The 25,752-nt window shown below is 53.0% G+C and overlaps 1 protein-coding gene and 1 long non-coding RNA gene across 3 annotated transcripts; both read left to right on the top strand.

Annotated features, from left to right (window-relative positions):
* The first annotated feature begins 392 nt into the window (after positions 1-392).
* Positions 393-18,999, top strand: SYNDIG1L (synapse differentiation inducing 1 like). 2 transcript variants are annotated; one of them, XM_014835793.3, is made up of 5 exons: positions 393-556; positions 15,182-15,359; positions 15,497-15,959; positions 16,909-17,049; positions 17,208-18,999. In XM_014835793.3, exons 2-5 carry the CDS (start codon positions 15,355-15,357, stop codon positions 17,364-17,366), a joined length of 768 nt encoding a protein of 255 aa, XP_014691279.3. In that variant the 5' UTR covers positions 393-556; positions 15,182-15,354; the 3' UTR covers positions 17,367-18,999. The 2 variants fall into 2 exon arrangements, with proteins under 2 accessions (XP_014691279.3, XP_044629076.2); XM_044773141.2 differs by lacking the exon at positions 393-556 and having other exon boundaries at positions 15,228-15,359; positions 15,500-15,959.
* A 2,360-nt stretch (positions 19,000-21,359) lies between these two features.
* LOC139045785 (uncharacterized) lies at positions 21,360-24,558 on the top strand. The gene is made up of 3 exons (XR_011504881.1): positions 21,360-21,526; positions 22,188-22,408; positions 22,495-24,558. It is a non-coding gene; the product is annotated as an uncharacterized lncRNA (long non-coding RNA).
* The last annotated feature ends 1,194 nt before the right edge of the window (positions 24,559-25,752 follow it).

Here is a 25,752-nt window from a genome sequence, read left to right as displayed (position 1 = left end):
GGAGGGGAGAAGGGCTGAGAGAGGGGACTCGGCTCCAGGAACCAGAGCAGCCGGTTCCAGCTGCGCGCCCCTCGCTCCGCCGCCTCCTCTGGACTCCTCCGACTTCCCGCCCCGCCCCGCCCCGCCCCGCCCGGGAGCTGGGTCCGGAGTGCCTGGTGGGCTGATTCTGGAGCGTGGAAGGGAACACGGAGCACGGAGGCGAGAGGGAGGCGGCGGCGGCGGGAGGCGGGGAGGAGGGGGACCCTCCTCGCTGCCCTCCCAAGTCGGCGCGGAGCCGCCTCGGGCCGGGCTGAGGGCTGTGCGGCGGCGGCGGCGGGCCCGGCCAAGATGCGGGGCTCCGGGGACCGCGCCGGGCAGGGCGGGCGGCGGCGGGCGGCGGGCGGGAGCTGTCCGCGGTGCTGAAGCCGCGGCGGCGGCAGGGACCCGGGGCGGGGAGCAGAGGCGCCCTCCTGGGAGCTCCACGGCGGCCGCAAGGTGCTGGTGCCACCAACGCTCACCGGCCCATGCCAGCCCCCCAAACCCCGCGGAGGAGGCGGGACCGTCCTCGGCGGGACAGGTAAGGGTCCGTCTGGGGGCGTAGCGGGAGTGCATAGCTGGGCGCCGAGCCGGAACTGAGCTGGGGAGGGCAGTGGGACCTCTCTCAAGGATGGGGGGCTCTGACTCCCTGCTGGCCTCACCTTGTGCTCTGCCAGAGATGGTGCCAAGTCCATCCCTACCCCTCGCCCTATAGGCTGCGGATGTTGGGAAGGGCCTGAGGGACTGGGGCCCAGACAGGCTCCTGGGCACTCTGACCCTACACCACCAGGCCTTGACCCCGACCTCAGGAAGCTTTGAGACACCCTGCCCACAAGGAACGCCAAGTGATGAGAGTCTCCTGGACTCTGGCACCCTAGTCCCCACCAGGGCTCTGCAACACTAGGGAAATCTGAGCCAGCTAATCTCCCCTCTCCTCCCCTAAGCCTGCTCATCTGTGGACTGTGGCCCAGCCCTCTGAAGATTTATTTGCCCTGGAAATGGCCCTTGGGCCAAGGGATGAGCCAGGCCCCTTAGGAATATTAACCTATTTCTCCGGGGAAGGAAGGAGATACCAGGAGGTACCAGAAGGTACTTCCATTTTTCCCTGTGGCCCTCTTGACTCTCATGGAAGAAGGCTGGTTTTGCATCACACTACTTGGTGCATGAGGGCAAAGGGTGGGGGAAGATGAGTCCTGTTTTCTATTACGTGCCTGAATGCTGGTGACCCTAGACAGAGCCTCCGTTTGGAGTTCTCCCTCTTTTTGGCAAGAGTGCGGTGGATGAGCTCATTCAGGCCTGCAAAGTGCTTCCAGTTCCTTGGAGCAGAGTTCTCTGAGTGGCAGAATGTAGCAATCAAAATAAAACTGCGTAGAGGAAGACTGGCCTCTCGCTGGGGCTGACCACTGCTTTATCCCCATTCTCTCAACCCAGTACAACTTCCCTACCCCCAGTGGTAGAAAAAACACTAGACTAGGAATTCCTGGCTGGGCACTGGCATTTATTGGCTTTAGGACAGTTACCTGAGCTCTCTGAACCTCAGTTTCCTCATCCCTAAAGTGGGGATAAGGTAGCTGCTCTGCTCACCTCAGGGAATTGCCTTGGGACTCAAGGAAACAACATACCTGATTGAAGGCTTGTCAACTGTACATCGCCATACCAGCGTGAGCTGCTGTCACTGTTCCCATCCACCAGCCAGGCCTGCCAGCAGTGACCTGATCATTGTCACCCCTGCCCCTTTTCCTACAAGCCTGGCCATGGCTCGCTTTGTCCTGGCCTCCCTGTGGTTCCAGAGTCAGTGAAGCTCAACTTGTAAATCTTGGGGGACCAAAAGTGTTCCCTTCCCCCTTCTCCTCTTCCACCATCACCTGTGGAAAACAATATAGGGTGAGAGTCTGACTCAGTCCCTTCCCCCCAAGGATCACAGATCCAGGGAAACAGCTCCTTGAAGGCAAGGATTGTGTTGTTTTCATCTCTTTGCCTCCCTCCACACCTCCCTTCCCCCATAGCACCTGGAAGATAGTAAGGACTCTGTAATTGGGTGTAAAATAAGAGAATGAAGCGTTAAAATATCTCAGAATAAAAGCATTTGACTGCAAGTCAAAAGCCCTGTATTCTGGTCCCAGATCTGCCACTGAGTGTCAGGCAGGTCCCTTCCCCTCTGTAAGCTTCAGTTTTCTCACCCGTAAAACAAGCGAGTTGGACTAGGTAAGTTTTAACATTCCAAGCCCTGATGTTCTGTGGGGCTCTCTGAGGGCTGTCCTGAGCTCGTGAATCCCTCAGTTCTCCTTGAGCACAGGATACCAGCTTCATTAACCTGGTTAGAAGAGTAAGTTAATGTCCTTTCAGTAAAGAACTGGATTTTATGAATGGAGTAGAAGGGAGCAAGATAAACCAGAAAAAGCCATTTATGTTTCTAGTGTTTTCTTAAGATCCCCCTCTTGTTCTTATTTCCCTGGGAAAGCCATGAGTGTGTACAGAGTTGCTGAGCCAGGAGGGCCCCTGCCTCCAAGACAAGAGACCAGGAAAGGACACCCCCCTAAGATCCCTTGTGAGTAGCCAAGGGCCAGGGACCCGATCCTTGACCATCTCCTCCCAAGGACCCTGCCTGGGTGGGATCCCCCTCCTAAGAAGACTGGAAGAGGGGACAGTCAGGAAAGATCCATCCCTGGGAGAAGCTTTTTCTATAAAAACAAAACAAGCTCCAACAATAATTTTCCTCAACTGTGGCAGGCCAAGCCAATGTTCAGAAAAGCCTTAGCTAACCGGTACTTGGGTAGAGCTGAGTAAGCCATGCAAGCGACCTCCCCGTTCCTCCCTACCAGCACCCAGTCAGGGTTGGGGATCAACCCCCCCCCACCCCATGTCAGCACTTTCTAGCTCTCAACCGTTGGTGCAGCACTGGCGAGAATCAGCTCTCCAGAGTTAATGGACAGTCACTAACCCTCATAACAAAGTGATGGCAGCAGCAGCGGCAGCTAGCATAGAGAGGGGCTTTATTTTCTGCCAGACTGGTCTGTGGGGGTGCTGGCCTCCTGCTGGGCCTAGAACCATGCACCACTCCTTCTGCAGCTGTCTGGGTGAAAACCCCACCCTCAGAGCTGTCAGGGTGCAGGACATCTCTGGTCACCCAGGCAAACACATCTGGCTCCTCTCCCAACCAGGGAAAACTACCCACTGGCTACTTCTTGTGTCCCCCTCCTGCCCACTTCCTGCTGAGGCTCCTACTCTGACCCTTTCTGCAAGGCCTTAAATGGAAGACGGGAGTCAACCCTGGCACGTGACTGGCTGATGCTGGTTATCTGGGGCTGGGGGCAGGGAAGATCTGACGAAGAGGAAGAGATAAATGTGGCATGGTCATTAAGAAATGACATGTGTCTGTGTGTGTTTGTGTGTGTGTAAGAGAGAGATCGAAACATTGAAATATGCAGCACATGTGTGTCCCTTTCCCTGGGTGGCACACACAAAATGACAGGGGCAGAGAATAAGACAATATCTGGAGACATCTGCAAATTATTAATTACCTTCAAGTTCAAAAGCCAATTCATCTGTGCATCCTAGAGGGACTTCCAGCCCCAAAGGACACCACTCCAGGGAGAAAGAAGCAAAAGGAACAGTCTTCACTTTGGGAAGGGGAAACATCCCAGTTCTCTAAACCTTTGGCATTTTCCAACCCCTCCCCTTCTCAGGGGCTTGGTGGGCATCCTGCCTGGAGCAGGGTCCCCTCTACTGCAAGTCAGGGGACAATAAAGACTGATCTCATCCCTGTTCTTTGTATCCAGGTCCTCTCCTCTCTCGCTTCCTCCCTTGTTCTCTCTTCTCCCTCCTCCCTGCAGCTGCCACCACCGCCAGCCTCCCAAGCAAACCAAGCAGGAAGTGAGGGCCTGACGCTCTACCTCGTCGTTAGGTGTGTTATCTTCCAACGTTAGATGCGCAGTTCGCTTCTAAGTGGGAATGAGCTGCTTCAGTGGAGAGACAGGTTGTTTCAGCCAGAACAGAGATTTGATTTCCACTTGAAAACTGACTAATTTGAGTAGTGGTGCCACCATCCCAATCCTCCCAGCAATTTTCACCTTTGTCAGCCACAAGCCCATCTCCCAGGCAGGTGGATTACGCTCTGAGGGAGAAGACAGTCCAGCCTGTGGGAGCCCAGGGTGACAGTGGGTAGAAAAGAGGGTAGACCGATTTTCCCAGGAAGACAGCAAGTAAGAAGCCTCCCCGGGAGCTGAGAAGTGTTCCAGCTGTTTATCTCTCTTTCCTGGGTTCCCTCCTCAGCCCTCTCCTCTCCTCTCCTCTGATCTTCTCTTCCCCTTCCTCTCCATAGGTCCTTTGATAATTCTCAAGTCTCTCTTTAGCCCTTACCCCTACCCAGGGCTTCAACTCCATACACCAAATTGCCAGGCAGAGTTTCTACCCTAGTATCCCAAAGACACTTTAAGATCAAACCTATCCACTTCTCCTTCCCATCCTGCTCTTCCTTGTGTGTGTCTCTGTGTGTTATGTGTGTGTGTGTGTGTTTCATTTTTTCCAGCTTGGTGGGACTTTTCAATCTAAGTTTTTTTTTCAGCTCAGGAAACACTTTCTGCTTCTGCTCCTTTAATTATTATTCTCTTCCAGTCTCTCTGTTGTGTCTTTCTGAAACTCCTACTAGATAGATGTGGGACCTCCGGGACTCTCCTCCATGTCTCTTAACTTTCTTTCATATGCTCCATCTTTTTTCTTTTTGCTCTATGTCTTGAGGAATTTCATTAACTTTTTCTTTTACATTAAGAAGTTAGTCTTTAACTTTCCATTCTATTATCCAGTCCTTCCACTGAATTTTTGAAAATTTAGACAATTATTTTCAATTTCCAAACTCTTCCCTGTTCTTTGATTGCTCCCTTTTCATAGCAGCCTGTTCTTGTTTTATGGATGCAATGGTCCTCTTATATCTCTCTGAGGATATGAATTCAAAAAAATTTTAAAGATCTTTTCTATAACTCGAATGATTTTCAAATCTTATTGGGTCAATTGTTCTATTTGCTTATGTAATCCTTCTCTTCTATTTTCATGTAGTTGTTTTTCATTATCCTTCTTGTCCACTCAGACTTATGAGTACAGGAAGGTGTAGGCTAGCACAGGCAGCTGATGTGGATTTCCTCTGAAGTTGGGTAGGTTTGTTTCCCTAACAGGCCTCTCACGTGAATGGGAATTATTCTTTCCTCTGGTGTTTGGGGCTGCAGGTTTCTCTGCATGGATTTCTTCACCAGGAATCTCATCTCCTCTTTATCTTCCAGAAATTCTGCAATATTTCTGGCCCATTGATATCATTCCTTTTTGTTTTCCCATTTTGTTATGATTTCATTCTTTTAAAAATATATGTCCCGTCGTTTTAATAGAACCTTAAGAAGGAGAAGAGGTGGTCATTTGTGCTCAGGCAGCCTTCTTGAACCAACAGCCTCCCCTAGATTTTCTGTCTCAGCTGCTGGCATTGCTTTCTATTTGGTTGACAAAACCAGAGACCTGAGAGTCACCTGCGGCTCCTCCCTCTCCCTCACTTCTAGTTAACCACAGAGTCCTGTTCTAACTACTCCTAACTATCCTCAGGCGGGACTCTTGCTCTCCATCCATTTTGCCTTAGGGCAGGTTCAAATCCTCATCCCCTCCTTCCCGCACTTTTAAAATAGTCTCCTAACAGGACTTCTAGCTTCCATTCTCACTCCCCTCAAATCCTTTCTATGCACTGCTCTAAAACACGGCTACGACCATATCACTTACTTTTTACAACTGTCATTGACTCCCCACTGTCCACAGGAAAAAGCTTCTCTGTGTGGAATAGGAGGCCTTCCCACCTCTCCTGCCTGATCCTGCCAATATCAACACCCCCCCGCCCCAGACTTCCCCTCCATACCACTACCCCATGCTTCTGTGCTGTTTCCTCTGCTGGAACTGCTCTTCTCTCACTGTCTCATTTAGATGACTCATCTTCTTCCTTCAAGACTTGGTTCAGATGTCACCTGCTCTGAAATCCTATTCCTAGTTCCGACCATCACCTCCACTCCCATCCTAGGACAGGAGCCTTTTATCAGCACAACCCTAGCATTCCATGTGCTGCTAGCACAACTCCACTGTATTGAAATTTTGTATTTGCTCATCTGTATTCCCTATGCCTCCTCAAAACCGGGACCATTTCTTGTGTATTTTGCATTCCAAGAACTGGTCTGAAGTAACTGCTCAAGAAATATTCATTGTGCAGAACTATATGTGCCCCAGTCAGCTGTGCCCCAGCCATCCCAGATCCTGGAAAGTCCTTTCTTACAGGGGAGCGTCGACACACCTAGCTGACTCACTCACTCATTCACTCATTCATTCATAAGATCAACTGTTCGTTGAGTGCCTACTATATGCCAGGCAGGGTATGTCTGAGGAAGACAGACACAGACACAGTCCCCACCTTCTTGAAGCTCACATTCTGGTGAGGGAGAAAGACACTAATCAATGAATTGCACATATATAAACAGAGACTGTGATAATCTCTTCGAGAGGAAGAGCTGGAGCCTGGAGAGCAGATAACCAGGGAACCTAAATCTAGACTGAGGATGCAGGGATGACCTCCCTGAGGAAGTGACTTTTGAGCGAGAGCTAAAGTATTCTGATATGAGTGGAGACAATGCTTCTGAGAAATGCCGCTGAGAAATGAAAGAAAGAAAGAGGACAGGAGCCGAAGGAGGGAAATGGCACTGAGGAAAGATGTTCCAGTTCTCTGTTGGTGCCTAACTACCCCGAAACTTAGTGGCTAAAATAACAGACATTATACCTCACGACTTTGGGGGTCAGAAATTCATGCAGGGTTGAACTGTGTGATTATTCCACTCCAAGTGGCAGGGACAGAGGTCACCCAGTGGTATTCAGCTGACAGATGGGCTTGTTTGAAGAGTCCAAGAGAGCTTCACTCGCATGTCTGGCATCTTGGGGATTACCAGAAGCCTGGGCTCAGCAGGCTCCATCAACCAGAACGTCTACACACATGGCCTCTCCAGCCTGACGGCTTCAGAGTAGTCCAACTACGACAGAGCAGCTCAGGGTTCCATGAGTGAGTGTTCCAGCGAGCAAGGTGAAAGATGCATGCCCTTTTATAAGCTGGCCTCCGAAGTCACATAGCATCACTTTTGCTGTGCTCGGTGGTTGAAGCCGTCACAAGGCCCCTCGGATTATAGAGAAGGGACATAGGGCCCCACCTTTTGATGGGAGGAGTGTCTAAGTATTGGCAGCCAAATTTTGTTTTGTTTTTGTTTTGTTTTGTTTTGAAGATTGGCACCTGAGCTAACATCTGTTGCCAATCTTTTTTTTTTCTTCTCCCCAAAGCCCCCCAGTAAATAGTTGTATATTCTAGTTGTAGATCCTTCTGTCTCTGCTATGTGGGACGCCACCTCAACATGGCCTGATGAGCGGTGCTAGGTCCGCGCCCAGGTTCCGAACTGGTGAAACCCTGGGCCACCCAAGCAGAGCGCAGGAACTTAACCACTTGGCCATGGAGCCAGTCCCAAGGCAGCCAGGTTTTACAATCATCACGATTTGTTTTTTAAGCGAAGGAGACTCCAATATGTTTAAGCACCATTAGGAAGGATCAGGAGCTTGGAGCAGTTGAAGACACAGAGAGGAGAGAGAAAGGATAACCAATTGCGTCAGCCTCCTGAGGAAGCAAACCGAAGCAAAGAAAGCTGAGTTCCCCGTTTTCCTTAGACTCTGCTGGCCTCACCCCCTCCCCATCCCTAACCCCTGACTCTTTCTCTCTTTACTGTCAGATGCAACAAGCTGCAGCCATGACTCCAAGCTGGCTTGGTGGCTTTCTTGCTTACAGGCCAGAAATCATCAAACCCAGCTGGAAGCCATCCACAAACAGCCACCATAGTCACAGCAGTTCACAGTTTGCGGGACAGTTTACATATTATCTGACTAGAGGATGGTCTAACACCTATTCTTAAAGATTTCACCTCTTCCCTGGATTTTAATCATTTATATTTAATCTTCTGCCCTACTAGAAAGTTCTGGCTTTTATCTTTCAATTTAGAAGCAATCTCTGTTGTTGCACTGAGAGATAGTGGTCGGGAGCTGAGCTGCCACACAATGGCTCTGGATTTATTTGAATCCAGACCTGGAGGTTATCTAGGCAGCCGCCCCTGGGCTGATAATCATCCCGATTTTCTTAATCTTGTCTTCAAGCTGCTGTTTCCCATCCCCTTCACTGAGGCCCGTGATTTTAACCCACTCAAGACCAAGTCCTCTGCACTCTCACACCCACACCGTTTATCACCACCCTCTACACACAGGTGGGCTCTGAAAGACGTAGTTAACGAAAGCCCAGGCTGTGGACCTAATTAAATGTGGGTTCAAATCCAGTCTCTGTCACTGCTTAATCTTGGGCAAATGACTGAACTTTTCTGAACCTTAGTTTCCTCATCTGAAAAACGGGAAATAATAATAGCCCACTTCATCGGATGTTGTAAAGTTTTGAGATAAAGTATATGAAACACCTGGCCCATGTGAGGATGCAGTAAATAGCAGCTGTTATAATTTTACAGGGTTCTGATAAAGGCTGGCCCCGTCGTGAGGATATGGCCCAACTCCTGGTCACACATCACACTGTCCCTCTGGTCTCTTTTTAACAGTGTTCACGATGCCTCTTCCCAGGCACTTCAGAGCCCCCAGGCAGTGTGTGCAACAAACCTCCTCTGGGCCCGACCCCTGCAGCTGATCCCAGAGGACTTGATGCTGTTGGGCCAGCATGAGCTCTGGTCATGCTGGACAGACTCGGGTCAAATGGGGCTCTGCCACTCTCCAGCTGTGTGATCTCAGAAAATCTATTTAACCTATCTGAGCCCCCCAGTTCCCCTACATGTGAAGGAGGATGGATTAAATGAGATACTGCATTTGAAGCACTTGGCATGGTGTTCAGAACAAAGCCAGTACTCAATAAACGGTAGCTGACACATAGTGGTACTAGAGCGCAGTGACTCTGGGGTCAGACTTCCAGGGTTCATGTCCAGCTGGCCACTCACCTGCTCTGTGCCAGTGAGCACTCATAACTTTTTTATGCCTCAGTGTCTTTATGAGTAAAATGGAGACAATGATAACATAGACTTCCTAGGGTTAGCGTAAGAATTAAATGTGATAACACATAGCATTTAAAATAGTGCCTGGAACACGTAAGAACTTAATAAATGTGAGGTGTTACTATTATTTCATCCTTTTACCTTGAACTGTTTTGTATTTTTATATTTAAGGTGCATTGCTTATAAGTAGCATATAGTTGGATTTTTTTTTAAATCCAGTCCTTGTCTTTAAAAAAAAAAATCGGCTTTGACGTATAATATACATACAATAAAAAGTCACTAATTTTTGGTGCACAATTCGGTGAGTTTTGTGAACTACGTACAGTCGCATAACCACTACCACAATCAAGGTGTAGAGCAGTGCCATCAGCCAAAAAGTCCTCAGACCCCTCTGCACTCAATCCCTACCCGTACCCTTGGCCCTCAGCAACCAGTGATGTGCTTTCTGTAACTATAGTTTTGCCTTTTCTAGAATTTCATATAAATGGAATAATACATAATGAGACTATCTTTGTCTTTTTATGGGCAGTTTTATTCCATTTACATGCGATGTAGTTACTGACATAGTTGGGTGCAAGTCGAACATCTTACTATTTGTTTTCTCTTTGTCTCACCTATTCTTTATTCCTTCTTCTATCTTTTCTTGCCTCATTTTGGATAAATCAAGTATTTTTATTATTTCACATTCTCCATCTATTTGTTTACTGGTTATACTTTTTTTTTTTACTCTTCTTTCAGTGATTATCAGAGCAGTGGTTCTTTTCTTTCTTTCTTTCTTTCCTTCCTTCTTTCCTTCCTTCCTTCCTTCCTTCCTTCCTTCTTTCTTTCTTTCTTTGTTTATTTCTTTCTTTCGTTCTTTCTCTCTCTCTCCCTCACCCTCCCTCCCTCCCTCCCTTCCTTTCTTTCTTCTTTCTTTGAGGAAGATTAGCCCTGAGCTAATATCTGCCACCAATCCTCTTTTTGCTCAGGAAGATTAGCCCTGAGCCAACATCCATGCCCATCTTCTTCTACTTTATATGTGGGATGCCTGCCACAGCATGGCTTGACAAGTGGTGTGTAGGTCCACACCCAGGATCTGAAACAGCGAACCCCGGGCCATAGAAGAAGAACGTGCAAATTTAACCACTCGGCCAAGGGGCTGGCCCCTCTTCCATACATTTTAAAGATAAGCAAACTGATGTTACATAGCACGACTGAACTCCAGTGCAATCGGTCTCCAGTGGGAGGCTTTAACTCGACTCCAGTGGATTCCGGGATGGTTTCCTGTCCCTGGTCTGGGAGGTGGCAGTGTGCTCTCCTTCCCCAAATCAGGGAGTTAAAAACCTTAGGGCTCAGGGGCTGGCCCCGTGGCCGAGTGGTTAAGTTCGCATGCTCCGCTGCAGGCGACCCAGTGTTTCGTTAGTTCGAATACTGGGCGCGGACATGGCACTGCTCATCAAACCACGCTGAGGCAGCGTCCCACATGCCACAGCTAGAAGGACCCACAACGAAGAATGTACAACTATGTACTGGGGGGCTTTGGGGAGAAAAAGGAAAAAAATAAAATCTTACCAAAAAAACCTTAGGGCTCAGCTCAATTCCCAGCTCAAAAGGAAACAAGCCAAAGACTGTGGCCTGACAGATCTACCTTCTCTCCCTCTCCTCTGTGGGGCCCAGACCTTGGTCCCAACTGCACAATTTGGATCAATCTTCTTAGCTTCAGCATCCCAGACATCTCACGTTTTCCTCTGGAACAGAGTATGTACATGGACACACACACACACTCTCTGTCTCACACAGGCATGCTGACCAGCAAATGCGTAGGGACACAGTACCACACACACAGTAGGCACACATAGTCCAGGTAAGACCAAGCAGCAGAGGTGAAGATGAGAATTGTTTTGCTTTGAATACTGGGCCTTTACTCCACGGAACAGGCAGAGGCAGATCTAAGCAACAGGTCAAAAGGCCAAGCCAGGGTCTGGCCCAGTGGTGCACTGGTTAAGTGTGCACATTCCGCTTTGGCGGCCTGGGGTCCACCAGTTCGGATCCCAGGTGCGGACATGGCACCGCTCATTAAGCCATGCTGTGGCAGACATCCCACATATAAAGCAGAAGAAGATGGGCATGGATGTTAGCTCAGGACTAGTCTTCCTCAGCAAAAATAGGAAGATTGGCAGATGTTAGCTCAGGGCTGAACTTCTTCAAAAAAAAAGAAAAAAACAGGTCAAGCCAGGCCAAGTGCAGAAAAGGCTGGGCCTAGGGACCTCCCACCCCCTCCCTCTAGCCAGTAGGGTGGTCACTGGCCACTGACCCAGAACTCAGTGCTGGATCCCAGGATCAGCTCAGTGCACTCCTGTGTGGCCCTAGAAGGTGATGGGGAGAACGTGACTTGTTAGAGAACCGGGCCCCTCGGCCGGGCTGTGAGCAGGTGCTGCAGTCCCTAACACGGGTTGCTTTCTGGAAGTGGTGTGCGTCTATGTGTGTGTGCCTGTCCGTGTGTGTCAGGGGGGTAGCGGGGCAGCTTTGGATGCTGTGCTCAGCCTCCAAACCCAGAAGGAACATCTCAAGCCTGGGGAGATTTTAAACTGCTTTTAGATAATTTGGCTCAGAAGAAATCTATACACATAACTTTTTTCTGGTTTAAAAGTAGTCCATGCTCATTGTAAAAAATAAATGTGGAAAACAGAAAAAACCTAGTGCAAAAAAGAAAATGAAAAGCACCTGTGCTCCCACCCCTGGTGATAATCACTGTTGACACGCTGGCAGAGTTGAGATTACACACGCACACCGCTGTCTTTTCTTGCTTCTCACGGAATCTGCAATGAGCATTTCTCATGTCATTCCTCTTCGTAAACCTGTTCAAAGGCCTTGTACCACTTTATTGTTGGACCATAATTTACTGAACTTGTCCCTGCTTATTGGACATTTAGGTGACTTCCAGTTTGTCCCTAGTGTGGAAAAGCCAGGATCAGACATCTCTGTGCAGGAAGCGCTGAGAAGCTCTGCCCAAAGGCACAGTCAGAGCGTGTGTGGGTGGTGTAATCCAGGAAAGGCTGTGGCTTGGGTTTCAGAGGCTCAGCTGGGTGTACTCTGACCAAGAGAGGGTAGCTGGCAGGAGCAGGGGGATGAGCTGGGACCCAGCCGCCGCTGCCTGCCCTGGACCAGTGCTCCTATGGTCTCCAGAGCTCCAGGGCCTGATTCCCTCCTCTCCTTCTGGAGGACTGCACAGGTGACCTGCCAAGGCCTCCTGGTGAGGCCAGGCATAGGGGAGAGGCAAGTTTGTATATTAATCTGCCCTGAGGGCCCTGAGGCTGGTCTCCCCCCACCCTACCCCCAGCAGAAAGGCCTCTGCATATCTCTGCCCACATGGACGGCAACAGGGACCCTGGAGGCTATGAGTAGAGGGGGCATAAGTTAAAACCAGATGGTGGAGAGGCTGGCGGATCTTGGAGAGCCATGTCCTAGGATCCCAGAGGGTGGGTGAGATGGGCAGGGGGGCAGGGCTGGGACAGGGGCAGCCCAGGGGAAGTCTGGAAGCCGGGCGATGGCTCCACGGCTCCACTGTCCATCTGGCAAATAGGTGTCTTGCCTTTCCTTTGCCTCCCTCAACCTGCTCAAGGGGCCATGGGAGGAAAGCTGACGACTCCGCACCTCGCTCGGAGCATGCTCTGAGCATGCTCATCTATCCCTGACTTTTGAAAGAGGGCACGGAGTGGGGGATTGCACTTCTGTGGGGCTCCTTGAAGCTATGGGAACATGGGATGTTGGTGCCACCATCAATATCAGTGACCATTTAACACCACCCCTCTTGTTACAGATGGGAACTGGGGTGCCCGGTCAAAAAGCTAATAGAGGTGGATCAGGAATGGAAACTCAGTGTACCTGACTCCCAAACCCATGAGCCTTATGGCCACATGCCTTTCAGCTCCACATCTGTGGTTCACAGCTGCTGGTGAGGGAAGGCTGCAACAGGGGCTCAGAGACTGCCTTTGGGAGTCAGAAGAGACCAGTCCTGCTGGGAATCTGCCCGGTGGAGCCCAGGCACAAGCTTGACCCTGGGAGGCCTCTGCCTTGGGCACTCCCAGCTCCCCACTGCAGGAAGGAGCCCCTCCCCCTCACTGCAGTTGGAGGGGCTCCCAGTGTTTTTGGCCCCTGGAGAGGAAGGAGGAGTGAGGAGCGGCGAGGCCCCTGCATTTGTGAGCAGACAGCAGTAACCTAAGCTCCACCCCCTCCCGAGCCTGCATGTGTCTCTGCCTGTGCAGAAGCTTCCGCCACAGCTGGTGACAGTCCAAGTGAAACTTGTAGCTGGTTAATGCGCCAACAGGGTCTCCAGGGGCATGGCAGCCCAGCCTCTCCAGTGCCCTCCCTGGGCAAAGAGTTGGATGCTTGGGCCACATGCCCTTCTTCACGCCCCTCCAGGATTCTGTGTTAGACATTCTTGGAGCCCCAGCTCCAGACTCCACAACTCTCAGGGGCTCAGAGCCTCTGAGCCGTGGGCAGCCTCTTCTGGCTCCTTTGCCCCCAGGCAGACAGCAGCCCATCTTCCCCCCTTACAGCAGGCCAGCCAGGGGGAGCTGGCACCCCATGGACACACCCTGGATGCTCTCCCCAGGCTTGCCTGGCCTTCCTCCTTCCTGGCTCTCTCCCACTCCCTGGACATTATTCCTGGGGTCGTGTTCTGCCTTCAGGTTTCCCAAGAACGAGCTTTCTAGAATCCAGGCATTTCTCTTGGGGCAGAAGTAGAAATGGCCCTTTGCCAGGCTTTGGCTATGAATTCTTGATGGGGAGTAGGACTAGGGAGGGGGCCTTGAGGGCAGAAACCTCTGCTCACACTTTTCCCTTTACCACTAACAGAGCACCTGATTGGAGGCCGGAAATGGCCCTGGGTTCGGAAGCCCAGAATTAAGCACAGCAGCCCCTCCCACGTATAATCTACTACACATCTGCATCTCAGCCATCTCTTTGGATCCTCAAAACAACCTTGTGGGGTGGGCAGGGATTATCATCCGCGTTTTACAGTTGGTGAAGCCCAGAAGAGCATGAAAACTTGCCCAAAGGATCAAGGCCAGGACGGCCTCTCCGATCTTCGGATTATAAATCCATGGTCCTGTCACCCTCCACCTTCATGAGCAGGGTCCCTGGGGCCACCTGACCTGCCCCTCCTCTCTCTCCACACCCCACTTCTACCTGCCATCCCCTAGAATGTGTGTGGGTTTGTTGTAGACACCCTCAAGGGCTGCCCTTCCCTCCTTTAGTCAGCCCTCAGCGCCTACTATGCACCATTCCCAGGTGCACAGTAGGTGCTCAGCTCTGGCTGAAGGAGGAAGAGGCAGCCCCTTAGAGTGTCTATACTCCAGCCCTTGAGTGTGTCTACACCTCCAGCTGGGATGTGCAAATCCAGACCTCAGTGCCCAGGAGGCCCTGCCTTAGACCCTACAAGAAATTCCCAAAGTCATCATTTGCCTTAGAGAGGAGCTTAGCCTCCGGTGTCTCCCTACACCATACCTGCCCCAGGAAGATCAACGGCTGGAAGCAGGGGGCGTGTGCCGAGCTCTGAGCTAAGTGTGGTCCCATCCAACCTAGAACAGATCCGCCCTCAACCCAATATCCCACTTGCCATCAAGTCCTGTCACTATCTCCCAGGGTATGTCCCCTTTTCTCCATCTCTCCACCATTGAGTCCCTGTTGTCCTCACCCTACCTGAAGCCATGGCAAAGCCTTCCAATGGTGTCCCAGTCGGCCCGGCCCTCTCCAAGCCACTCCCCACCACAGCCACGGGGAAGGCTTCAGGACCCAAATCTCATCCTATCACCCCTGCTGAGACCCCTGAAGCCCCTTTAGACTTAAACAGGGCTGTATAGTCTGGCCCCACACCCCATCTCACACCTCCCTCTGTACCCTGAGCCACATCAGCCTCCACCCAGCCTCTCAGACCCACCATCCTGTATCTGGCATCTGCATGAAATGGTTTCCCGTCCCCTTGCCTTGTGAGCTTGTCCTCTTCCTTCAGATCTCAGCTCCAAAGACTTCCCTGCGCCCTGTGTCGGTTCTGTCCATGGGATGTTCTTACAGCCCCTGCTTTACTTCTCCTCCAGGGCAGGTGTCTTCTCCACCAGACCGTAAGCTCCTGGAAGACGAAGTGTGCACCCTCCTCCTTCTCCCTGCTTCCTGCCTTTCTTGCCGTCGCATCCCCAGCATCCGTGCAGTGCCTGGCATAGAGCTGACGCTCAATAAATGTGTCGACTGGATAAATGAATTAACCAACTCTATGAGGTAAGTCCCGCTGCTATCCCCACCTCACAAAGAAACGGAGGCTCTGAGAAGTTGAATAGCCACCTCAAGTTCCCACAGCTGGCCAATGGCAAAGGTAGGGTTTGAGGCCTCTGTGTCTGTCTGCGTTGCTCTCCCAGCAGGCTCTCTGGGGACTGCCCCCCTCCCTGGAGCTGCCCCAGAGCCATGGAGAGTCTGAGTGAACTGCAGAACCCGCTGCTGCCTCGGAGCCCAGCCCACCTCCACAGCCCCTACGCCTACCCCGAGGCTTCGCCCAGCTGGTCGTGTCAGGAGAAGCTCTACTCCTACCTCCTGGGTGGTGCTGGCCCTGCTCACGCCCACCAGCTCCTGGACCCAGGCTCCTTGCAACTGGCCGTGGAGGCCTGGTACAGGCCCAGCTGCCTCCTGGGGAGGGATAAGGTCAAGGAACCCAGGGCAGGCAGCTGCGAGACCAGCTTCACAGAAAGCAGGGAGCCCCAGGCTGGGCCTGTGGAGCAGTCCACAGAACCTGCTCAAGTGGAAGAGGAGGTCACCATCCAGACGGTGTCCTCTGGAGTTCAAGAGGAGCTGCAGGACCAGGAGGATGACCAGGAGGAGGAGGAGGTGAGTGCATGCATTTAAAACGCAGATTTCCAGGCCCACCTCCGGGTGTTGACATTCAGTAGGCCTGGCTTGGGGCCCAGGAATCTGTATTTTACCAAAGAAAAGGTACTTCTGACACAGGTGCTGTCCACATTTTGAGAAACACTAGTGTGGGTTGACTATTTAATTTTTTAATAGAATTTATTGTTCTGGCTTTCTTAATAATATAAGTAATTTAAACTTAATACAGAAAACCGCTGGAAGATAACATTATTATCTTAGTTGATGATCATCCAGTCCTTTTTTTTTTCCACTTTTTCTTCCCAAATCCCCCTAGTACATAGTTGTATATTTTAGTTGTGGGTCCTTCTAGTTGTGGCACGTGGGATGCCACCTCAGCATGGCCTGATGAGTGGTGACGTGTCCACACCCAGGATCCAAACCGGCGAAACCCTAGGCTTCCGAAGTGGAGCACGGGAACTTAACCACTCAGCCACGGGCCGGCCCATTTAGTCTTTTTTTATTCTTTTTTTTCCCACCCTACTCCCCAAAATAGATCTTGCTGTACATAGTTTTATAACCTGATTTTTCTCTCTAAGCAACCTATTTCAGTATTGCTCTACATAATTTAATATTCTTCAACAAGGTAATTTTTAAGGGTTACACGGTATTCCATCATAAGTTCTTCCATCTCTTATTAACTCAATCTCTTGGTCGTGGGGCATTGAGATTGTTTCTAACCTTTCACAATTACCATCCGATGATGAACATACCTGTACATATGTACTTGTATTCTTTCCTTGTGATAAATTCCTAAAGATGGAATCATTGGGTCATTCTTAAGGCTTTCCATAGAGAGTGCCAAGCCCACCCCACAGTCCCACCAACAGCGGATAAGACTGCCTGTTGTCCCACATCATTGCCACTGGGTCATCCCGGGCCTGGTCACAAAACCCACTCATGCTTACAGAGTGATGCAACCTCGACAGAGAGTGAAAGTGAAGACAACTTCTTCACACTGCCTCCCAGGGACCACCTGGGTCTCACTATCTTCTCCATGCTCTGCTGCTTCTGGCCACTGGGTATCGCCGCCTTCTACTTCTCCCAGGGGGTAAGAGCTCATGGGGCCCAGTGCTTCCACTTGGGCCATCTCCCTCCACTGGAGGGCTGGGCAGAGCACATGCAGGATGGGATCAGGAGCCAGGTGGGCTGGGGCTGTTTTGCTGAGCATGGGGACGCTCCCTTTCATCAGTATATTTCTCTCCCTAGACCAGCAAGGCCATCTCCAAGGGGGACTTCCGCCTGGCCAGCACCACCTCCCGCCGGGCCCTCTTCCTGGCCACACTCTCCATCACCGTGGGGGCTGGTCTCTATGTGGCGGTGGTGGTGGCTCTGGCAGCTTACATGTCCCAGAATGGCCATGGCTAGTGGCCAGTTGGCCTGGCATCCTGACTCCCCTGCTCTGCCTGAGGAGGGAGTGGGACTTGGGGTTGCAGACTCTCTGGAGAGCCCTGGCCCCTGAAGACAACCTGTGAGGGTGGTTTGTGGTAGGAGGGCGCCTCTCAGGCTGCAGCCTGCTGGGCTCAACCCTCACTTCTTCTTGCCCGTTGCAACTAGCCCCAGAGTAGGTTCAGGGGACACCATTCTCCAGCCCAGGCTGTGCTGGGAAGCAGGAGAAGGTAGGGCTGCCAACCAGGCCATCCAGGCACAGGCTACCTCTGGCTTGAGGCTAGCTGAGAGCTCAGCCCACCCCCTTGAGGATCTCCTGCCTGCAGGCAGCCCACTGCCCAACTCTGCCAACCTCTCCACAGAGAACAGCAGGAGATTACAGGGCAGGAAGGAATGCCTGGAGGGCAGGGGACCTGCCGCAGTTCTGTCAGCCCATAGGAGTCTCCACCATGGGGTCAGTTGAGCTTCCCCAACTCTACTCTCTGGCCCCATGATGCCTGGACCCCAGCCAGCCAGGAGACACAGGGACCCCTTGGTGATTCTGGTTCTGGAGGATGCTTATTTCTCCTGTGGGCTTATAAGATGCTGTAGATTCTAGATAGAGAAGAGAATCTCAGGCATGTAAACTCTGCAGCACGGATAGGTTCTTGCAGCTTCTCTATGCAGGAACAAGAAGCAGATGTGATGACAAAGAGACTGCAGGGCCCTGAAATCTTGCCAGACCACATGGGCTTCCCCACTCTGCCCCCATTCCCGGCCCCCATCATCCTTTTCTGGGCTCCTTCTGGAGGGCCCTGAGCTGGTGCGATCCCAGGTAGATGCCAGAGAGAGAGCCATCAGCCCACCAGCTGCTGAGTGCAGGGCCCTAGATCCAGCCCTCTGGGGAAGCAGTGAGGAGGGGCCTGGGGAGTAGTGGGTGTAGATGTGGGGAGGGACCCAGGGCTGGCATGGCCTGCAGTGCTAAGGAAGGCTTCCTGGAGGACTAGAAGGATGAGGAGAATTTATCTAAGGAATTTGTTTTCCTGCACCCTTGGTATTCGTGGGCAGGGGCGTGACAGGAGCCTCCCATGGCGGGAGTCATATCTGTTTGGATTATGCCTAGAGCATCCAGGCTGGAGCCAAACTGTAGCCATTTCTGAGGGCTCCACCAACTCCAAGAAGAAGGTCAAGCACGTCTGTCAAAGGCCATTGATGTTTTCCCACCTCTGAATGCTGAGGGGGCTGCAATGCGCTCCTGGTCAGCCTTGGGGCTTCTTCACTGATGCTGCCACTCAGAGCTGCTCTCAACACCCCCAGCCACTATAGAACATCCAGAATTTTAGAGACATCTGAGCAGGCAGGAGGGCAGCACATGGTAGAGCATGCCTATTGGGCTCAAGCTATAGGACCTCTTTGTGCACCACTTGGGGACCTGGTCATCTCCAGGCCCCATCTACAGCCTGGGGCTGTGGATCCACAAATGATTCACTTTGTCCCACTGTCCTCTCCCACCCCATGCATTGCCCAGTCCTCCACTCCCTGCAGCCCCTGAAGTCCCACAGGTGCAGATCAGCAGTTTTAATGTCCGATTATTGTAAATATTTATCCTTGTAATAAACATTTCTGTAACATCTGGCGCCCTCTGGGCCTCTTGCTGTCCTTGCCTGCCTCCTCCTTTGCCTGCGTCCCCTTCTTCCCCACGACTGACCTCCATCCCTACGTCTGCTGCTCCTGGCCTCTCAAGAGGACAGGCCCACATCCGGGCCTTAGGAGGAGGGGCAGTCAGAGTGCTCACCCCATCCCAGGACCTCTGTGCTTGGAGTTGCCTGGATGTAGGGCGACGGCGTGCATTTGTCTCTGTGCGAGACAAGCCAAGGTCCATGCCTGAAGAAAAATCTCTTCTAGGCTCAAGAGTCTTGAGCTCAGGAGGAAGAGATGTGAGCCAGGGTGACTGAGCCCCCACTGAGCTGCCTGGAGCTATCAAGGCTGGAGGCAGCTCTACTCCCTTGATGCCCACTCTTGAGTCCCTCATATCCGCCTCCTGGGGGCTGCTCCCAGGGGCTGTGGGGAGGAAGCCATCTCTTCCTGTTCAGCTCTAAATCCCCAATATCCTCTCAGTCCCAGGCCCCCAGGAGCTGCCAGCCTGGCCTCTATGTCACTGCATGGAGGGCCCTGGCACACCCATACCCTTACGTGTCTACTTGCAAGGCACAGCTATGCACATGCACACACATGCTGCATGGGATGGAGAATAATGCAGGACGTAGATTAGGGACTGCTCTTGGAATAACAGCTGAGGAAGGGAGAAGAAGGAAGCAGATCTGAACAGCGGGGAAGTCCGGCTGTGATGCAGACCTGAATGACCGTCTGGGCCAACCCAAGATGGGGTCTGGAGCCAGGATGCTCTTCAGAGTTGATCCAAGTTGGGACAAAGGGCCAGGCCTTTATACCTGCTCATCAATCAGTCATTGGATGTGGGCCACCCAGAAAGGGGTGTGACCTCCAGCAAGGCAGCTTTCTTCAGCTGAGGCAGCCCTCAGAGGGGGCTTGCCCTGAAGGCTGTTGCTGACGGCACCCACAGCACCTGGGGGACTAAGCCTATCGTTCCTGCAGGGGCCCTCAGCGGCACATCAGCGCACAGACCGGCCACACAGCAGTAGCCCCAGTTGTGCAACCTAGATCCCCTCGGCATTTACCTCCACACATCTAAGGCTGCTTCCTGGGAACTCTGTGACTCCTGGCCTACAGGCAGGACAAACCGAAAGTGCCGGAGAGCTAACAGCCCATTGGCAGCTTTCAACCTATGATAGACGGGAGCTGGTGGACAGATACCCGAGATGTCCTGCCCTCTGGATGAGAGAACGCTGGTCATGTTCTACACCAGCTCTCAGGCTTCCCCAGTGGGACTGGGCTTCAGTCCCCACAGCAGCACTTTGCTTGAGAGCATGTCCCTCACTGGCTGGCTTCCTCTCTCCATCTTCTTCCTCACTCCCCCACTGTGCTTCCTGGGATCACCACCCAATAAACTACCTGCAATTCAACCCTTGTCTCAGGGTCAGCTTCTGGGGGAACCCAAACCAAGACACATGTATTCACATACACATATGTGTAGCATATATGTGCACATGTGTGTGCCTGCACCTACATACGTGCAGACAGGCACGCAGCCACGCACATGCACACACTCACATGTGCACCCACACATGCAGCACGTGCAAGGGGTGAAGGAGATACAGTGGCTGAGAACTCTCACCGGCTCTGCTCGCTCTGCATCTCACCCCATCACCAGCCCGGCTGGGCCCTCAATGGGTAGTGGACAGCTCACACTCTAGTCCCGGCCCTCCGCTGGCTGGGCAGGCTCCCTCGCAATCCAGATGATTCCCACCTCCTTCCCAGCCCTCCAGAATGCTGCTCTAGGCCTTGAGAAGGGGAGAAGAAGCCAGATGAATTCCCACCTTCAACCCTGGTCCTGCCCTCCCCCGCCTTTCCACCCTCCCTCCATCCCTTACCCCCAGCTGCAAATTTGGGCTCTGCAGGAGGAAATGGAATCAGAAATGGAGCCACTGGGGGCTTCCCTCCTGCAGCCCCCTAGGAAGGGCCCATCCTGTGGAGCCTGTCCTGAGCAGTCCCTGCAACATGGGCAGGGCCCCCTCCGCTGTCATGCTGAGGCCTGCCCCTGGGCATGCCTGGGGCGCCGTAGGCCTCCTGCTTCCCAGCTCTGCCTGTGTCTCACCGCCTGAGGCTCCTGGGGATGGGGGGACGGGGGGAGCTTGCTGTTACCCCCGTTCAGGCTGCCTCTCGAGCTAGCAGAGAGAGGCTGGGGCAGGGAGGGTCCCCTGGGTAAAGGTGCCTGTGATGAGCTGCAGTGCCAGCACATCTGTGCAACTATTACCAATTATTTTCCTCACTATAAACACCCAGCAGGAAGGCAGGGAAGCAACCAACCCAAACTGTTTAAAATAGAAACCGAAATTGCTGCACAGGGAAGCCAGGCCAGCCGGCAGAGCAGGGCTCTGCACCAGGCACCGGGGCTCTCCCCGAACCAGCTGCCCTTCAATCACACTTGCTCCTGCTACCCCAGCCTGCAACCCCACCTCAACCTCCTCCTCCACCGGCCAGGCAGAATGAGATGGGCAAAGTCCCTGCCTAGGAGATGCACGGTAGGAGGGTGGGCGCCAAACGGGCCCTGCACTGGGGAGGGAAGATGGCTAAGCCAAGTGGCCGCTAAGGAACCTGAAGCTGAGGCCACCGGGCCCATGGTCCAGGGCAGCTGCTGGGCAAGCTCCTACCCTGGCCAGGTGCTGTGTGGAAAGGAATGGGGAGAGGAAGCCTTCCTTCATTGTTTCCAAGTGCAGGGGAGGAGGGTTACCCTGGGGGTGGCAGGCCAGGGGCCTTGGGATGCTGGGCCAAGTGGGAAGAGTGACCTGCCACCTCCTCTGAGTGAAGGAATTTTTCTGATGGTAGAAATGCCTAGAAAGCAGTCTCCAGGGCCCCAGCAGCCTTCCCTTCCCTCCCTCGCCCCTAAACAGGGCTGAGAGCCAGCAGGTTGCCCCTACAGTCACATGAGCTGTCAAAATGTTGAAACACTTCCATACCGGTTGCTAAACAGGCCCTGCCCCAAGAACCCCAAATGTTTCACTTTCCTGCCTCGCTGGCCCCTCCCCCAGGCCCCCCAGCCATCCCCAGGATCTGAAGAGTGGACAGCTGGCACAGCAGTCCCCTCCCCCAAGTGCGTCAGTCCCTCTGTGCCTGGGCTGCCCTGACTGTTAAATATCTCAAATGTCACCCTTGCTCACAAAGACATCATCTGTGTGCCCGCAGCCTCTCTCCTCCCTAAGGATGCTCCGGGGAGGGGGCCCTAGGCAAACCCACAGCTCCTCAGCCTGCCGTGGATCCCTGCTGCTTTCCAGAGACAGTCTCAGCACATTTCCTGGGCCTAGCCAGGCCTGAGCCCCAGTCAGGGGACGGGAGCGGGGTGGGCTGAGGTGGCCAAGTCGTCAAGGATGCAGCAGGTGATCTCGTCACAGTCCCACATGCTACAGGTGAGAAAACCAAAGCCCAGAGAGGGAAATGAGTTACCCACTGTCACCCAGCAATTTATGAGCCAAGCTCTGGCCTTGCGTCCCAGGCCCCGGAGTTGCTGAGCTAAGCTGGCGATGTCTCTGCCTGTTGTGGAATCACAGAAAACCCAGGGATGATGGCTGCCTCTGCTGTGAATATTAACAACCTTGCTTCCCTCGGCCTTCCCTTCCGGGCTGCCTCCTGCTTCAAAGGCTGCCCTGGCCAGCCCCTCCCTGGGGCTGGTACCTCGGCCCTTCTATTTTGGTGGCATGGCAGGGGTGGGGCATAGCCTTGCCTAGCCTTGCCTGCCCCTCACGGGTGCTCTCACATCCTCTCTGCCATAGGGGGAGGCGCTACTCTGGGAGGTGGGGGGGCCACGGAGACACTCAGATGTTCTGAACAAAAATAAAAGGTGCCCGGGTGGCCTATCTGCATTTTCAAACACCTCCAACCTACATCCCTTGAACTGCTTTCACCTCTTGCCCTCTAAGGAGCTGGCAGGCTTCAAAGCCACTTCCAGCTCCAAGAGGAAAGGACAGAGAAAGAAATTCCCAGAGGGCAGGGTGTGCCCAGAGGCGGCCAGGAAGGGGACAGACCGCATGTGCGCCACACCAGGCAGGACCAGGGGTGAGGTGGCAGGGGAGGGCTGTGTTGACAGCACCTTCAGAGTACCAGGACCTTCACACCTGCTCTCTCACCACGGATGCAGATGTTCCTGTCCCCATTGTACAGATATGGAAACCGAGGCCATCAAGGCCCAACTCCTGGCCATTTTCCCTCCTTAATCCCCTTCAGCCCTGTTCCCGCCGCCTGGGAAACACAGCCTATCACATGCTTAAAAGTCCAGAGTCTGGAGCCAGACGTCCAGTTCAAATCCTACCCTCTGCTTCTGTGTAACCTCGGGTGTTTTCCCATCCGCAAAACCGGATCCCGATGGAGCGTCCAGCATAGGGTGACCACGGCTATTGTACAAGTTAATACGGGTACGCTGGCTCCTGCCACAGTGGGTGTCTGTGAAGTGCTCTGTGGAAAGGTTTTTCACTGTCTCCTGTTGGCTGCCACCCTAAATGGCTTCCCTGCCAGAAGTTCCTCACCCCATCCCCGCCCCCATCCCTTCCACAGCCAGAGAGATGAAAGCCAAAGGCCTGGTGTTTGGAGACCCGGCTGACCCCTCGGCAGACCTCGGCTGGTAACAAGCTGAAGGCACAGGCCTCTTTCCCACATTCCCACTGCCCAGAATTCCCTTATCTGCCTCCACTCCCGGACCTTTTCTCCTCCAGCCTGATAAAAATCTGCCAAGACACAGTTCTAGAAAATCCCATCTTCTCTAGCCCTTTGTGACAACTCTCCTCCATGACCCCAAAACCAAGGAGAACTCACTGCCCCCTTTTCATGAAGCTCTGCCATGGCCCTTCAAATCGACATGGCTGCCACATCGACAACCCATGTGCCCCTCCGGGGTGGGACTCCTGCCTGCTCCCAGCATCGCTGGGTCTGATGCAGGGCCCACTCTCAGTAGATGCTCAGCACATGCTCACTGAGCATATCCCAGGGAAAGAAGTGACTTGCCACACAGCTGGAGGGGATCTGGGTCAGGGTCCTTTCCACTGCGATTTCTCTCCCAGAGGGGAGAATAGCCTACTTGTTGAGGGAGCTAAGAGCAGGAAGGGGTTCTTTAGGTGGAAGGGGCTTTAAAATTCCAAGGAGGATGAAACAGACCAGAGACAGCAGGGCGGCCCCCTGCGGTGCCCAGCCTGGCGGTATCTGAATAGGGACAGAATGCAGAACTCTTACACATGCCTCCTCCGCCTTTCATGTGGGATGCCACAAAGACCCATCCTTTTGGTGCCACGAAGTCTGCACTCTGTAAGAAGATATAAACAAGGGCACAGAGAAGCCAGAATGGCTGCTTGCTCCTCATCCCCTCTGGTCTCCATGAGGCTCTGGGCTGAGGAAGAGGTTCTTTCTCAGTTTCCTCTGCTCCCAACTCAGCCCTAGGTCGCCCCCTAGCCCCATCCTCCAAAGGAGCCCACAAGTCTGAGTGCCAGTGGCCTGTCCACGGCCCTATCTGAAGGCCAAGGCCAGAAGCAGGGGCACGGCCTCACCCGACCTTGCCACCTTCCCATCTTCCACTAAACCCTGTGACTCCACCTCCCCCAAATCTCCCTGACCCCATCTACTTGTCACCCTCTCTGCAGCCACCCCTGCTCCCAGCCCTCACCAGCTCTCCCTCAGCTCCCGCCTCCTAGATGTCTTGGCTACCACATGGATGAACTTGAGGACATCACGCCGAGTGAAATAAGCCAGTCACCAAAAGATAAACACTGTAGGACTCCACTTCTACGAGGCACCAGAGCCGCAGAGTCATAGAAACAGAAAGTAGAACGGTGGCTGCCAGGGGCTATGCAAAGGAGGAAACGGGGAGTTACGGTTTAATGGGACGGAGTTTCAGTTTTGCAAGATGAAAACGTTCTGCAGATCAGTTGCAGAACATGGGGAATATAGTTAACCCTACTGAACTGTACACCTAAAAAGGGAAGAAATGGTAAATTTATGTTATGTGTTTTTTTACCGTAATTAAAAAAAAAAGACTAGGGCAAATTATTATTATTGTAAAGAAATACTCTAGTACTAGTAGAAATCTGTTTAGTCTCCTTTCAAAGGTGATTTTAATGGGGAAAAAAGGCTCCTAAATGCCCCCGCCCTTTAGCCAGAGAGAGCTTTTCTAAAGGCAAATCTAGGGGAGTTACCCTCCCTGAGTAACACCTTCAAAGGATGGCCATTTCTCTCAGATAACAACAGAAGATGCTGGCCACAAGGGGCTCCAAAGGAGGCTTGGAGGGTCCCGGGAACCTGGGGGGTCTCGGGGCCAATCCGCCCCAGCGCAGCTCTGGTGGGCCTGTGGCTCTGGGAGGGGCCCCTCGGGGGGATGATCCCGGGAAAGGGGCTCAGTTCCCTTTGGTTCCTTCCAGTCTCAGAACGGCCAACCAGTCTGGGGCGGTTCCTTGCCGCATATTCACAGGCTGAGTGCCCATTTCCAGTCTTCCCACTGGGATCCTGATGGGAACCTTGAGCAGCGCTGCCTTGCGTGGCTGGCCTGGTTTTGCAAGATGCTTTTCCGGTTAGGAGCCCCGTCCCTCTTGGGGCTGAATATGTTCCCCTGTGTGCACAGGCCCCGTTCTGAGTGTCCATCCACCTGTTGGTGAACACCTGGGGGGTTTCCACTTTGTGGGTGACTGGTGCTGCTGTGCACACGTGGGCACAGGTTTCCATGTGGACACGCTTTCGTTTCTCATGGGCACAGGCCAGCCCAGTGTCTCCTGGG

The sequence above is a fragment of the Equus asinus genome, chromosome 7 (genome assembly GCF_041296235.1).
Source record: "Equus asinus isolate D_3611 breed Donkey chromosome 7, EquAss-T2T_v2, whole genome shotgun sequence".
Classification (NCBI taxonomy): domain Eukaryota; kingdom Metazoa; phylum Chordata; class Mammalia; order Perissodactyla; family Equidae; genus Equus; species Equus asinus.
This window is presented reverse-complemented; position numbering and strand designations above follow the sequence as displayed.